Source organism: Macrobrachium nipponense, chromosome 3, assembly GCF_015104395.2.
Source record: "Macrobrachium nipponense isolate FS-2020 chromosome 3, ASM1510439v2, whole genome shotgun sequence".
NCBI lineage: Eukaryota > Metazoa > Arthropoda > Malacostraca > Decapoda > Palaemonidae > Macrobrachium > Macrobrachium nipponense.
In genome coordinates this window covers 4,590,711-4,605,435 of record NC_087202.1, presented here as the reverse complement: position 1 = coordinate 4,605,435, position 14,725 = coordinate 4,590,711, and the positions used below count along the sequence as shown (strand labels likewise).

At 39.6% G+C, this 14,725-nt stretch overlaps 1 protein-coding gene across 1 annotated transcript in view; it reads left to right on the top strand.

The window, feature by feature from the left end:
* LOC135222118 (uncharacterized) overlaps positions 1-14,725 on the top strand; it is an 83,156-nt gene that overhangs the window by 64,160 nt on the left and 4,271 nt on the right. The window contains 9 exon segments of the mRNA XM_064260288.1: positions 2,228-2,462; positions 3,283-3,511; positions 3,735-3,931; positions 4,145-4,224; positions 4,417-4,523; positions 4,662-4,812; positions 6,431-6,564; positions 10,443-10,547; positions 11,886-12,290. Of these exon segments, the coding sequence (XP_064116358.1) occupies positions 2,228-2,462; positions 3,283-3,511; positions 3,735-3,931; positions 4,145-4,224; positions 4,417-4,523; positions 4,662-4,812; positions 6,431-6,564; positions 10,443-10,547; positions 11,886-12,290 (1,643 nt within the window).

The following is a 14,725-nucleotide window of genomic DNA, read 5'->3' as shown; positions in this document are numbered from 1 at the left end:
CTTAAAAAATTAATCAGACATGTCATTATCAGTTTATTATGATTCCATTTCTTTATTTTTTGTAGGAGGCCGGAGTGTATGTTGTAAGCGATCTGACGCTGGAGACAAGGCCGTGTCAGTACTATTATTTTCATTACGATTATGAATGTAAGTATCTGCTTTTGCTTTTCACACTTAGTTTATTGTCTCTTGCTTCACATGTGTTAACATAACTGATTAAATCTGAAGGGAACAGTTCGAACAAGGAATATTTAGAACGTGAAGGATATCAGTTCCATCTCTAGTCGTGACAAGACACAACCACAGAGGGAATGGGGGTGGGGGGGTGGGGGTGGGAGGAGACCACCTCGTTGACCAAATCCAGAACCCAGTGAGACGAGGAGTGATGGGGAAGGTTTGGCTCAACACTTTTATTTATTTATCAAGTTACTCGTTTATAGTTTCTTTTTCAATAGGTGGAATTCTCTTGTTTCTGTAATTCCCTTTACTTCCTCTGACTTCTTCTTAATGGAAGCTTTGTTGAAGAATTTCATGTCAGTGGCCCCTTTGGTGGGCTTCTTCCATACGAATAGGTTTCACCTACTGAATAATTATTATCAATAATAATAACCGGAGTTGCAGTTCGAGGATTACCGACCATCACTGCATTACTTACCGACTGTTAACATCCTAATCATTTTAACGTTTGCGCTGAATTAATAAGGTGCTTTTCCAAAGGCTGTTTAGGTTTGGTCTTCCTCACGTTGTCTTTGGCATGAGTGTTTATAAACCACAATTACTACTACTTTACGCTGGGAGTTAATGCGCAAGATATTTGCTGAACCAATCGTGATGTTAACTTCATCTGTGATTGGACATCACATCATACGTAAGCAATGTATGTAAATATATGTGTGTATATACATAATTTTGTATAGTTTTTTTTTACATACACTGTAAAATTTTTCGTATCACAAACATCAAGCCACAAATGCCGTTTAAAAATTCACTCGGCCTCGGAGTATACATAACAAACCGGGGGAGAAATTTGCAATTGATGATCGATTTGTCAGTGTCGATGGTTCTTTATATTCTCAACTATTTGCAGGATATGATCTGTTTACATTTATGTTAATAGTTACACTGAGGGAACACAAATACATGAATGTACAAGATATATATTTTAGAATTAAGTCCTAGCCAAATAAATCTAGTAAGTTTGAAGTAAATGAATTATATACATAACTGATCCACATATGTTCCTTGAGATAACAAATATGACTACTTCTTGTTGAAGATCTGAAGCGATGGTTAAGCACTGTTGGTAGGTCACAAGCTTCGAAAGTACATCAATAAATGGGTGCACAAGTCAATGTTGTTAATTGGTCCGAGTTATGAGGCTAGGCCAAAAGTAACCCCAGATACGAAATCATCATATATATATGTAAGGGTAGGAGCCTGGAAAAATACATAAAATCAGACCATGTATTGTTAACATTTAAACCCCTCAATAATAGGTGAACAATTCACAAATATCCTTAAACAAAATCACTTTACAATCACCTCCCAACAGTTATTTTCAACCATTCTAAAACATAAGTTTAAATAACATTAACACTATTCGTTTACTTATATGTAAAATATAAATACCTTCATATGTAGTGGTAGGTGTCAGGAGGGCTATCCAGCATGATAAATGAAGGGCGAAAGAAAACTTGAAGTTCACCTTAGGGAAAACCCAAACCCAACAAGGATAGTTAAAAAAAATAAATGAACTACATCTCACCATCACCAAACAATTATTTAACCAAACAAGAGATGGCGCTGAGATTACCCGACAAAACCACTCAATAGATGGCGCTGCTATTACCTGACAGTCACCCCTCCGCTAAAAACTATGATGAATATTCATGTTAACACCAATGTCGATTCTATTCAAATGTCCTTCGTGTATAGACGCTGACTATGATAATGTGGGTGGAGGTGGAGGTGGAGGTGGAGATGGAGTTGGAGGTGAAAGCGTATTAGAACCAGCCCTGACTGGTCCCACAGCAGCTCCCGATGGAAATTTCAAATGCCCTTCTTTTTTTCTAGACGCTATGATAATGTGGGTGGAGGTGGAGGTGGATTTGGAGCTGCCAATGGCGGTATGGGTGGAGGTGGAGGTGGAGGTGGAGGCGTATTAGAACCAGGCCTGACAGCTCCCACACCAGCTCCCGATGGAAATTTCTAATGTCCTTTTTTTTAGATGCTGAGTATGATAATGTGGGTGGAGGTGGAGGTGGAGGTGGAGCTGCCATTGACGGTCCGGGTGTCGGTGACGGTGGAGGCGTATTAGAAGCAGCCCCGACAGCTCCCGGTGGAGATCCCGCACCAGCTCCTGATTATACAGATGAATTGGACAAAGCCGTAAGTCCGGAAAAAGTGGAGCTGGAGAGGACCTACTTCCCCGAAACGTGGCTGTGGGAAATCGTTGTTATTGGGTAGGTTTGAGTTCGGTCTATATCCTAAGCTCTAAAACAAATGCCTTGTAGGGGGATAGTGCTGGCAGTGTGCCGCATGTGGTGCAATGTAGTCATTACTTAAGGTTCTTTGCAGCGTCCCTTCCTTAAGCCTCCCGTCACAACCCCCTTTCATTTTTTTACTGTACCTCCGTTCATATTCTCTTTCTTCCATCTTGTTTTCCACCTTCACCTAACACTTGATTCATATTGCAACAGCAGCGTATTCCTCCTGTTACACCTTTCAAACCTTTTTACTGTCAATTTCAGTTTCAGCACAGTGTGACCTCATACGTCCCAGCGCTTGGCTTTTGGCCTCAATTCTACATGCTATTCTACTCTAAAAACAAATGGTCTATCTCTAATGCAAGTGATAATGAATCATGATTAGTCAAATATCCGTATGTGTAAGTGACAGTAACTTGTATGCGTATGGAAGGTATTATTATTATCATTACTTAGTCATAATGACCAAACTTTGCTGCAAAAAACCCTATGAAATTGTTTCTAACAATCCAAATCTATTTCTCTTATTACGTTACAGTTTTCGAATTTATAATGAATTATTTCTGTAGGCAAAAAAAATCAATAACTATTTAGTTATCAAAAGACCTTTATTTTCTGTGTCAGGTAGCCCTGATATTTTTATCCAAAATCTGTGTGAACCATTATTCATTTCTCTCTTTGCTATCACGGAGGCCTTTTGCCCATCCTTAAAGGCTTCTGTATTTATGTAATATTTGCTCAACTAGAATAAGCATTATACTGAAGCACTGCGAACGCCTCCTGACCCTGTCCACAGCGAGAGTGGCGAGACGGCCAAGGAGGTCGAACTTCCGGACACAGTAACGACGTGGGTGGGTGAGGCCGTCTGCCTTCATCCAGAGTTGGGCATCGGACTGAGCCCCAAGTCCTCCATCACCTCCTTCGTGCCCTTCTTCCTAGACCTCAGTCACCCAGCCACCGCCCGCAGGAAAGAGAAGGTCCCCATCCTGGTCTCCATCTTCAATTACCTGAACGAAAGTCTGCCTGTAAGTGATGGATCCCAGGGACGGAATTGCATTCCTCCCAGGAAGATTTTCCTGTCAATGGTTCACTCTTCTTTTCAGTGACCTGTAGCTGCCAGTTTTGCTCTTATTTATAATAGAAATGATTGATATTCTGTTACACGCCTGTCCTTTGTAAATATATATCAACACTCACACTACAGAGTCCACGCTAACATAAACGGATAATGAATTCCTCACACACTAGGTGACCGTTAAGTTGCTGCCAAGCCCCGAATACACGTCCCCGACATATTCGACGAGGACCTGCATCTCCAGCAGCGGAAAGGAAGTGGTGCAGTTCTTGGTGGTGCCTCTGGAGGCCGGGGACGTCAACCTCACTTTCAGTGCCTCCATAGACACTGCCGACGGAAGTTGCGGTGGGATAGTTGACGTCGAAAGGAGGTAAAAGGGAAGAGGAATTTGGGCTTCCAGTCTCATTTGGCCGAGTTTGGCTCAAACTATGTTAAATGACGTTCTGTCTTCATGCGATACATTGAAAACAAAATAGATACATTTTACTTAATGACTGAATAATTCTAAAACTTATTGGGCAGGTATGTGAAATGTTTTAGATATATGTCAGTATTAATTATACTAATATCTGCCTTCTTTCAGCGACACCACCATTCGCCCTTTGAAAGTGAAATTCGAAGGAATAACTAAAGCATCGACACATGGGCATTACTTATGTGGCAGTAAGTGATGAACTGTTGGAAGATTTCATTGTGGAAAATAATATGTACTACAACAAAAATGTAAAGAGAAGTTACAAGAATATTCACTTGCCTGTACACATACATTATTCTGTTGTTAGCAACGTGTGCCTTACATAAGATCAACATTGCATAAGATGGTTACTTGAAGTAGGTTTTTATTTGTTTGGGCAGATGACAGCGCCTTTACGTGGTCCGTCGAAAGTTATCCTGGGACTGTCAACGGCTCTGATAAAATTTACATCTCTGCTTCTGCTGACCTCCTAGGACCGACCCTTGAGGTAAGAATTCCTCCCAGTTGCTGGAGTCAGTATAGTGATTGTTACTATAAATATCACATCTAAAAACTTGGACAATGCCAATCCTGTCACTTAACCCATCAGCAGTTCCTGTAGTGATTTATTTGTACCTTTTTCTAGAACCTGGGAAACCTGATCCGAATGCCTTATGGTTGTGGTGAACAAAATATGCTGAACTTTGCCCCAAACATATATGTGATGCAGTACCTGGCATCGTCAGGTCAGCTCACTCCCAGCGTCGAGGCTCAGCTTCTGAACTACATGAAAACAGGTAAGCAACTCCTTTTGTTAGTGAGGGTATGTCTGGTAATGGTTAGATTTAAGAACATCATTTACATTTCAGCAGTCTGAAAAACTGGCCGTGGTGCATGGCAATTAATGTAGCATTCTTCCATAATTTAAACACTGCATTATGGTGAGAGGCATTACCAGCTATAGGGCATGATCCCAGCTAAACAGCGACAGTGAAGTAGATATTTGGTATCTGGCACAACTCCAGCCTCCAGCAGAATGTGGAACTTGATTCTCTGCAACACTGGTACCATATACCCTGGTATGGCTGGTATAGTGGTTTGGGTCACGGCATGCCACTCAGAAGTCGTGGGTTTGCAGGGAGAGGTAAAATCAGTTACTGCTGCAGTATATGTGTATGAATGTCTTTTGCTGTAATACAGCAGTATAATATAACGATAAAATGCCCATAAATCACTATTTGAATGTTGCAGCTGTAGATTTTGAGCACTGCCTTCTGTGACCCTGATCACTGGTAAACTATGGACAAATGATGTCTTACAAGTGTATATATAAAAATCATATGTAAGTGTGGTAAGACTGTTGGTATGCAGGTGGCCGTTGACCCAGGTAGGATGAGAATCAAACTATTCCTTGGTACTTTTTTGGCCTTGTTAACTCCCACCTCTGCCGCACTCCAGTTCATAGTATGACCTTTACCCCTAATATGCAGGAAAATCCCCGAGCTCTGTGATGCAAATCACACTGATCTTTTGTGCTCTGTTACTCTTTGCGAGATGGATCTGCCCGTCTCGCCAACGTAAATCTCATTACAATTGCTGCATGCAGTTGTAAACTCCAGCTTCTTCTCTTTGATTTAGGTACATACGTTAATGAGCGAACTACCGATGGATTTGGGATAATGGAAAATGAAAGGAATATTAGACCTGAGGTGTTCTGTAGCTTTTTGGATGTCTTCGTCATAAGGAAGTTTTATTCTATTGTTAAAATCTATCTCTGTTGTGAGTAGGACCTCTGCAGTATATTCCTTTCATTTTCCCTTATCCAAAATCCATCGATGGTTGCAACATGAACCTGTCAGGAGGACATTGAAAATCTGATGACATTGACTAGTTAATCCTTAGTCTCTTCTCAAGCAGATGTTCCAGAAAATACAACCTTAGTGTTTTATGGGCATTTTATCTTCGTATGTGTATATATGTATATATCTAGTGTTCGCCCTGTATTTGCAGGGGATGGATACCAGACCCCCATAAATAGCTAGAACCCACAAACAATAGAATCAACCATATAAAAAAACGCTTAAAACTGCCTATTTTGTTAATTAAAAGTCGATAAAACCCACTAAAAATGTTTGTACCTGTTTTTTTTTCAATAGCTTTATCACAAAAGTGCATTTTATGATGAAATTGATAAAAAACAGGAATTTGTGGATATTTCTCAAGAAAAATACCACAAATACTTGAATTTTCTGCGAATAATGGGGTATGCGTATCAGAGTAAAATCCACAAATATGTGAGTCCGCGAATAATGGGAGTTTACTGTATATATTATATATATATATAATATATATATATATATATATATTATATATATATATATATATATTCGATAAAATACAATTTCTGTCCTATAGGCTACCAGCAAGAGCTACTCTACCAGCACACTGACGGATCCTTCAGCGCATTTGGTAATTCGGACGCCTCAGGATCTACTTGGCTCACAGCATTCGTGCTGAAGTCCTTCAGTCAAGCCGATAGTTACATCACTGTAAGTACAGAAACTCTATGAATTCGCGTTGCATACTATTATGACATACATACATACACTAACCTCTCTCTCTCGTCCTCTCTCTCTTCTCTCTCACTAAGATACACACAATCACACATACACTTATTTTTATAATGCTATCAGTCTGCTAAGTCAATGACAGCAATTCGAAAGGCCAAGTAACAAACCACCCCGTGTTTCACTTTTCCCTTCGTGGCTGCTGCGTTTATTTAGACATTCATCACATTCCATAACTTCATGATTCAGTTATGAAATATGAAAAATATATAGGCAGCGACTGAAGGCTGATTCTCTTGCGCTGGTTTGAATCCAACCGAAGGGTGAAAGGTGATAAGTTAGTTGAAGCTTTATGTCAATAATAAGTATCCAACGTCTTAGAGTGATGGGGTGGAAGGTATTTTAGAACAAAATGGCTTTATAAATAGGATGCACAGACTCGTACACGACTCTCGGGATAAGTATGAACATCTATGGGAATGCAGTATTATACATACGAGAGTATTAATATACCCGCTGACAGTATTTTGTTTCAACGTCACAACAGACTACTCGAGTGTAACAAAGACAAAACTTTCCAGATGTTTATATTCCATTTTTGAAGTCACAGGCTACAAAATATGACAGTAGTCAATTATGTCAATGTATATATATATATATATATATATATATATATATATATATATATATATATATATATATATATATATATATACATATATTTATACATACCACAATGAAACATATTTTGATGGTTGCCAAGTTCTCCTGAAATCACTAAACCAGCGTTTTTCTAGTTTTCTATTTACCTATCTATGAATTTTTTTTCTCTTTTTTCTGTATTTCCCTTTACTTCCTCTCACTTCTTCCTAATGAACAACATAATATTCTTTGGAAGCTTGAATTTCAAGTCAGTGGCCCCTATGGTGGGCTTGTTCCACATGAATAGGTTTCATCTACTGTATATATTAATATAATAATAATAATAATAATAATAATAATAATAATAATAATAATAATAATAATAATAATAATAATAATAATAATAAATAATGGGTAGAAATCTCAATTACGAGGGCACAAGTAATGTTCTTTGAGGTCCACAATAATATACTGATGGTAGCAGCAGTAAAATTTTTATAAATCTATATAAAAGCTTTCGTACCCTTTCCTGGGTTCATCTTCTGTTGAATGCTACCAGCAGTATATTACTGTGGACCTCAAAGAACAACAACAACAACAACAACAACAACAATAATAATAATAATAATAATAATAATAATAATAATATAATAATAATAATAAAAACTGGAAAGCCCCAGGTCCCGATGAAGTCTATGGATACTGGCTCAAAAACTTCAAGGCCCTACACCCACGAATAGCAGAACAACTCCAGCATCGTATCTCAAATCACCATGCACGCAAATGGATGACCACAGGAAGGACATCCTTAGTACAAAAAGACAAGAGTAAGGGAAATATAGCCAGTAACTACAGGCCTATCACCTGCCTACCAATAATGTGGAAGTTACTAACAGGTATCATCAGTGAAAGGCTATACAAACTACCTAGAGGAGACAAACACCATCCCCCACCAACAGAAAGGCTGCAGAAGGAAGTGTAGGGGCACAAAAGACCAGCTCCTGATAGGAAAAATGGTAATGAAGAACAGTAGGAGAAGGAAAACCAACCTAAGCATGGCATGGATAGACTATAAGAAAGCCTTCAACATCATACCACACACATGGCTAATAGAATGCCTGAAAATATATGGGGCAGAGGAAAACATCATCAGCTTCCTCAAAAATACAATGCGCAACTGGAATACAATACTTACAAGCTCTGGAATAAGACTAGCAGAGGTTAATATCAGGAGAGGGATCTTCCAGGGAGACTCACTGTCCCCACTACTCTTCGTAGTAGCCATGATTCCCATGACAAAAGTACAACAGAAGATGGATGCCGGGTACCAACTCAAGAAAAGAGGCAACAGAATTAACCATCTGATGTTCATGGACGACATCAAGCTGTATGGTAAGAGCATCAAGGAAATAGATACCCTAATCCAGACTGTAAGGATTGTATCTGGGGACATCAGGATGGAGTTTGGAATAGAAAAATGCGCCTTAGTCAACATACATAAGGGCAAAGTAACAAGAACTGAAGGGATAAAGATACCCAGATGGGAGCAACATCAAACACATAGATGAGACTGGATACAAATACCTGGGAATAATGGAAGGAGGGGATATAAAACACCAAGAGATGAAGGACACGATCAGGAAAGAATATATGCAGAGACTCAAGGCGATACTCAAGTCAAAACTCAACGACGGAAATATGATAAAAGCCATAAACACATGGGCAGTGCCAGTAATCAGATACAGCGTAGGAATAGTGGGATGGACGAAGGTAGATCTCCGCAGCATAGATCAGAAATTCAGGAAACATATGACAATACACAAAACACTACACCCAAGAGCAAATACGGACAGACTATACATAACACGAAAGGAAGGAGGGAGAGGACAACGAAGCATAGAGGACTGCGTCAACATCGAGAACAGAGCACTGGGGCAATATCTGAAAACCAGTGAAGACGAGTGGCTAAAGAGTGCATGGGAAGAAGGACTAATAAAAGTAGACGAAGACCCACAAATATACAGAGACAGGAGAATGACAAACAGAACAGAGGACTGGCACAATAAACCAATGCACGGACAATACATGAGACAGACTAAAGAACTAGCCAGCGATGACACGTGGCAATGGCTACAGAGGGGAGAGCTCAAGAAGGAAACTGAAGGAATGACAACAGCGGCACAAGATCAGGCCCTAAGAACCAGATATGTTCAAAGAACGATAGATGGAAATAACATCTCTCCCATATGTAGGAAGTGCAATACGAAAATTGAAACCATAAACCACATAGCAAGCGAATGTCCGGCACTTGCACAGAACCAGTAACAAAAAGAGGCATGATTCAGTGGCAAAAGCCCTCCACTGGAGCCTGTGCAAGAAACATCAGCTACCTTGCAGTAAAAAGTGGTACGAACACCAACCTGAAGGACTGATAGAAAGCGATCAGGCAAAGAACCTCTGGGACTATGGTATCAGAACAGATAGGGTGATACGTGCAAATAGACCAGACGTGACGTTGATTGACAAAATCAAGAAGAAAGTATCACTTATTGATGTCGCAATACCATGGGACACCAAAGTTGAATAGAAAGAGAGGGAAAAAGTGGATAAGTATCAAGATCTGAAAATAGAAATACGAAGGATATGGGATATGCCAGTGGAAATCGTACCCATAATCATAGGAGCACTAGGTACGATCCCAAGATCCCTGAAAAGGAATCTAGAAAAACTAGAGGCTGAAGTAGCTCCAGGACTCATGCAGAAGAGTGTGATCCTAGAAACGGCGCACATAGTAAGAAAAGTGATGGACTCCTAAGGAGGCAGGATGCAACCCGGAACCCCACACTATAACTACCACCCAGTCGAATTGGAGGACTGTGATAGAGAGAGAGAGAGAGAGAGAGAGAGAAAAAAACAATAATAATAATAGGGTCAAGATCGGTGTAGAGGATGACTAGCAGCTTAAGTGGCAGCTTAAGACGAAAGCTCGCTGCAAGAAAGAGAGAGCGAGAGAGAGAGAGAGAGAGAGGAAGAGAGAGAGAGAGAGAGAGAGAGAATCGTTAATGACTTTGATGACTATGATATCATAACTTGTCTGTAAAATTGAAATATATATACACCGATCTTGACCCTGTACTTAATAATAATAATAATAATAATAATAATAATAATAATAATAATAATAATAATAATAATAATAATCAACTATCTCCAACCAGGTGGATAAAAATCTCCTCCTTTCATCCAAAACTTGGCTACTGTCGCTTCAAAACAAGGACGGCTGCTTCCAATCTGTCGGCTTTGTGATTCACAGCGACATGCAGGTAAGTCATTTGCTTGGCATTTCTGTCAAGTTATTCTGGATCGTTTGTATCTTTCAGACTTTCTATTATCACAGCATTTTACTATCTTGCCTCATTTAGCGTTGAATGACCTCAAGGTTCATGTTGTTGCTGTTATTATCATTATTAAAGGAAGGAGATTAACCAGCCTAATGAGTCATGCTTGACTCCTACAGGGCTGGCCCGAAAAATTTCGGGAGAAAAAAAAATATCTATACATATGTATACATATATGAGCTTGATCACATCACCGGGATTCATTTATACGCATTAAACTACAAATGTCCTTTTTAGTTGATATCAACTAAAAATTCCCCTTCAGTTAACCTATAAGAAAATATATCAATTCTGAGGTAGAGTGAATTAGATATTAAAGGACATTTGTAGCTTAATGCGTATACATATATATATATTCATATATGTATATACAAATATACATACACATATAAGTTTATAATATATATATATATATATATATATATATATATATATATATATATATATGAAATCTAGTTTTAAAAAATATATTAAATTTAATTGAAAAGAAAAAAAAAAAATAATATTAAATCTAAACTGTTCTTGCTGTACGTACCTGATTTCATTTTTAAGAGTTTTCCTTTTTAGTTTATTTCCAGTTAAAAGTTAAGCATATCTTAAGTTTAACCAGGCCACCTAGCTGATTAACAGCTCTCCTAGTAGGCCTGGCCCGAACGATTAGATATTTTCACGTGGCTAGGATCCAATTGGTTACCTAGCAACGGGACCTACAGCTTATTGTGGGATCCGAACTGCATTATATCGATAAATGAATTTATAATCAACAGAAATAATTTCCTCTGGTTCCGCGTTAGCAGAGTCGGGAATCGAACTCACGACTACCAATGCAGTAGGCAAGCGCATAACCAACCCGTCCAACGAGGAACTTTTAGCAAAAGAAACAGGAATAATACATCTTCGAAGTGATTTACATATTGCTTTTGGGAGGAAATGGACGCCCTGCAATTAAGGTAAAATAATTATGACTGCGCAAGTTCCTCATTGGACGAGTGGTTTTTGCACACGGCTACCAGTCCGGTGGTCTGTCGGGCAACGCGGAATCAGAGGAATTTATTTATGGTGATAGAAATTCATTTCTCGATATAATGTGGTTCGGATCCCACAATAAGCTGTAGGTCCCGTTGCTAGGTGACCAAAAGGTTCCTAGCCACGTAAAAATATCTAATCCTTCTGGCCATCCCTGGCCATCCCTGGGAGAGCTGTTAGCCAGCTCAGTGGTCTGGTAAAACTAAGATATACTTAAGACTGTGCATACACTTTCAGGGAGGTGTCGATGGTTCAGCAGCGTCGCTCGCGCCTCTCACGGCCTACGTCCTCATATCTCTCATGGAAGGGAATCTGACAGTGGACCCCCAGGTCATAGCAAACGCCGTCGCTTGCATCACCACAGCCACTACGAGCAACAGCACCTACATCAAGGCCCTGACGGCATACGCTCTCTCTTTGGCGGGCGACAGCAGCGCTGCTGCTACACTCATTTCAGATGTGTACAACAGTTTGACATCAGGAAGTCCAGGTCTGTCTCAGGCTCTGACGGTTGAAGCTGCCGCCTACCTCCTTCTGGCCATGCTGAATGAAAATCCTGGATCTTACACTAACTGGGCGTCGGATATTGCCAAGCTTATATCAACTTATCACAATGGACAGGGAGGATTCGTCTCGACACAGGTTAGTTTTCTTGGTCAGTGGGGCAGTGATGAATGGTCGAGTGACTTACTGTAATGTTTTCATTTCTTCTTCTTCTTCTTCTTCTTATTCTTCTTCTTCTTCCCAGCTGGTTCCCATTTTCATATGGGGTCGCCGTTTCCGATGAGTCGTTTCCATCTATTTCTATCCTGCGCTTCTGCCTCATCAATTCCATTCTCAAGAAAGAGATGGAAGGACTGTGATGGTTTCATTTGATCGGTACGAAATCCATTATCACTTGTTCACGTGCGATAAAATCAAGACAAAATTGTAGAGTTGCTTTTATAAGTAGAAATTACCGTAAAAATCATGAAAGCATTGTCGATTTCATTTGTGCTTTCCCGATATAAGAGATCGGTAATCAGGTGACATCTTTATCCCATTTTCATCCCTCCGTTAGTTTACCTCTGAAAACTTACAATTCATAAGAAAAAGAGTTTATTCGCCCATATTTTAAAGCTATCTGCAGAGAATGTTCACAGTAAGTGGCACAAAAAATTCTTCTATTATGTTAGTTTATTTAAAAAAAATTCTACCTTCAAAGGATTCTCTTCACATTATCACGTTATTTTTTTATGAAACTGATTTGATATTCACAGATATTAAAAGTCAGTACTGTACGGACCTCCCAAGTGATTAGGATAAAATTCCTGTTTTTCATACAACGGATATTTATTATTAGCATTATATAATTTTTTTTTTTTTTTTTTTTTGTTTTTTTTTTTTTTTTTTTTTTTTGGGGGGGGGGGTCTATCACAGTCCTCCAATTCGACTGGGTGGTATTTATGGTGTGGGTTCCGGGTTGCATCCTGCCTCCTTAGGATCCATCACTTTTCTTACAATGTGCGCCGTTTCTAGGATCACACTCTTCTGCATGAGTCCTGAGCTACTTCAGCCTCTAATTTTTCCAGATTCCTTTTCAGTGCCTAGAGTTCCTATGATTATGGATACAATTTCCACTGGCATATCCCATATCCTTCTTATTTCTATTCTCAGGTCTTCATACTTATCCATTTTTTCCCTTTCTTTCTCTTCAACTCTGGTGTCCCATGGTATTGCGACATCAATGAGTGATACTTTCCTCTGGATTATGCCAATCAACGTCACGTCTGGTCTATTTGTACGTATCACCCTATCTGTTCTGATACCAAAGTCCCAGAGGATCTTTGCCTGATCGCTTTCTATCACACCTTCAGGTCGGTGCTCGTACCACTTATTACTGCAAGGTAGCTGATGTTTCTTGCACAGGCTCCAGTAGAGGGCTTTTGCCACTGAATCATGCTTCTTTTTGTACTGGTTCTGTGCAAGTACCGGGCATTTGCTTGCTATTTGATTTATTGTTTCATTTTTCGTATTGCACTTCCTACATATCGGAGAGATGTTATTTCCATCTATCGTTCTTTAAACATATCTGGTTCTTAGGGCCTGATCTTCTGCCGCTGTTATCATTCCTTCAGTTTCCTTCTTGAGCTCTCCCCTTAGTAACCATTGCCATGTGTCATCGCTGGCTAGTTCTTTAGTCTGTCTCATGTATTGTCCGTGCATTGGTTTATTGTGCCATTCCTCTGTTCTGTTTGTCATTCTCCTGTCTCCGTATATTTGTGGGTCTTCGTCTACTTTTATCAGTCCTTCCAATGCACTCTTGAGCCACTCGTCTTCACTGGTTTTCAGATATTGCCCCAGTGCTCTGTTCTCGATGTTGACACAGTCCTCTATGCTTAGTAGTCCCCTCCCTCCTTCCTTTCGTGTTATGTACAGTCTGTCCGTATTTGCTATTTGGTGTGTGCTTAGTTCTGCCTTCGTCCATTCCACTATTCTTGTGCTGTATCTGATTACTGGCACTACCCATGTGTTTATGGCTTTTATCATATTTCCGGCGTTGAGTTTTGACTTGAGTATCACCTTGAGCCTCTGTATATATTCTCTCCTGATCCTGTCCTTCATCTCTTGGTGTTTTATATCCCCTCTTTTATTATTCCCAGGTATTTGTATCCTGTCTCATTTATGTTTTTGAAGTTGTTCCCATCTGGTAGCTTTATCCCTTCAGTTCTTGTTACTTTGCCCTTTTGTATGTTGACTAAGGCGCATTTTTCTATTCCAAACTCCATCCTTATGTCCCCAGATACAATCCTTACAGTCTGGATTAGGGTGTCTATTTCCTTGATGCTCTTACCATACAGCTTGGTGTCGTCCATGAACATCAGATGGTTAATTCTGTTGTCACTTTTCTTGAGTTGGTACCCAGCATCCATCTTCTGCAGTACTTTTGTCATGGGAATCATGGCTACTACGAAGAGTAGTGGGGACAGTGAGTCGCCCTGGAAGATCCCTCTCCTGATATTAACCTCTGCTAACCTTATTCCAGAGCTTGTAGGTATTGTATTCCAGTTGCGCATTGTATTTTTGAGGAAGCTAAT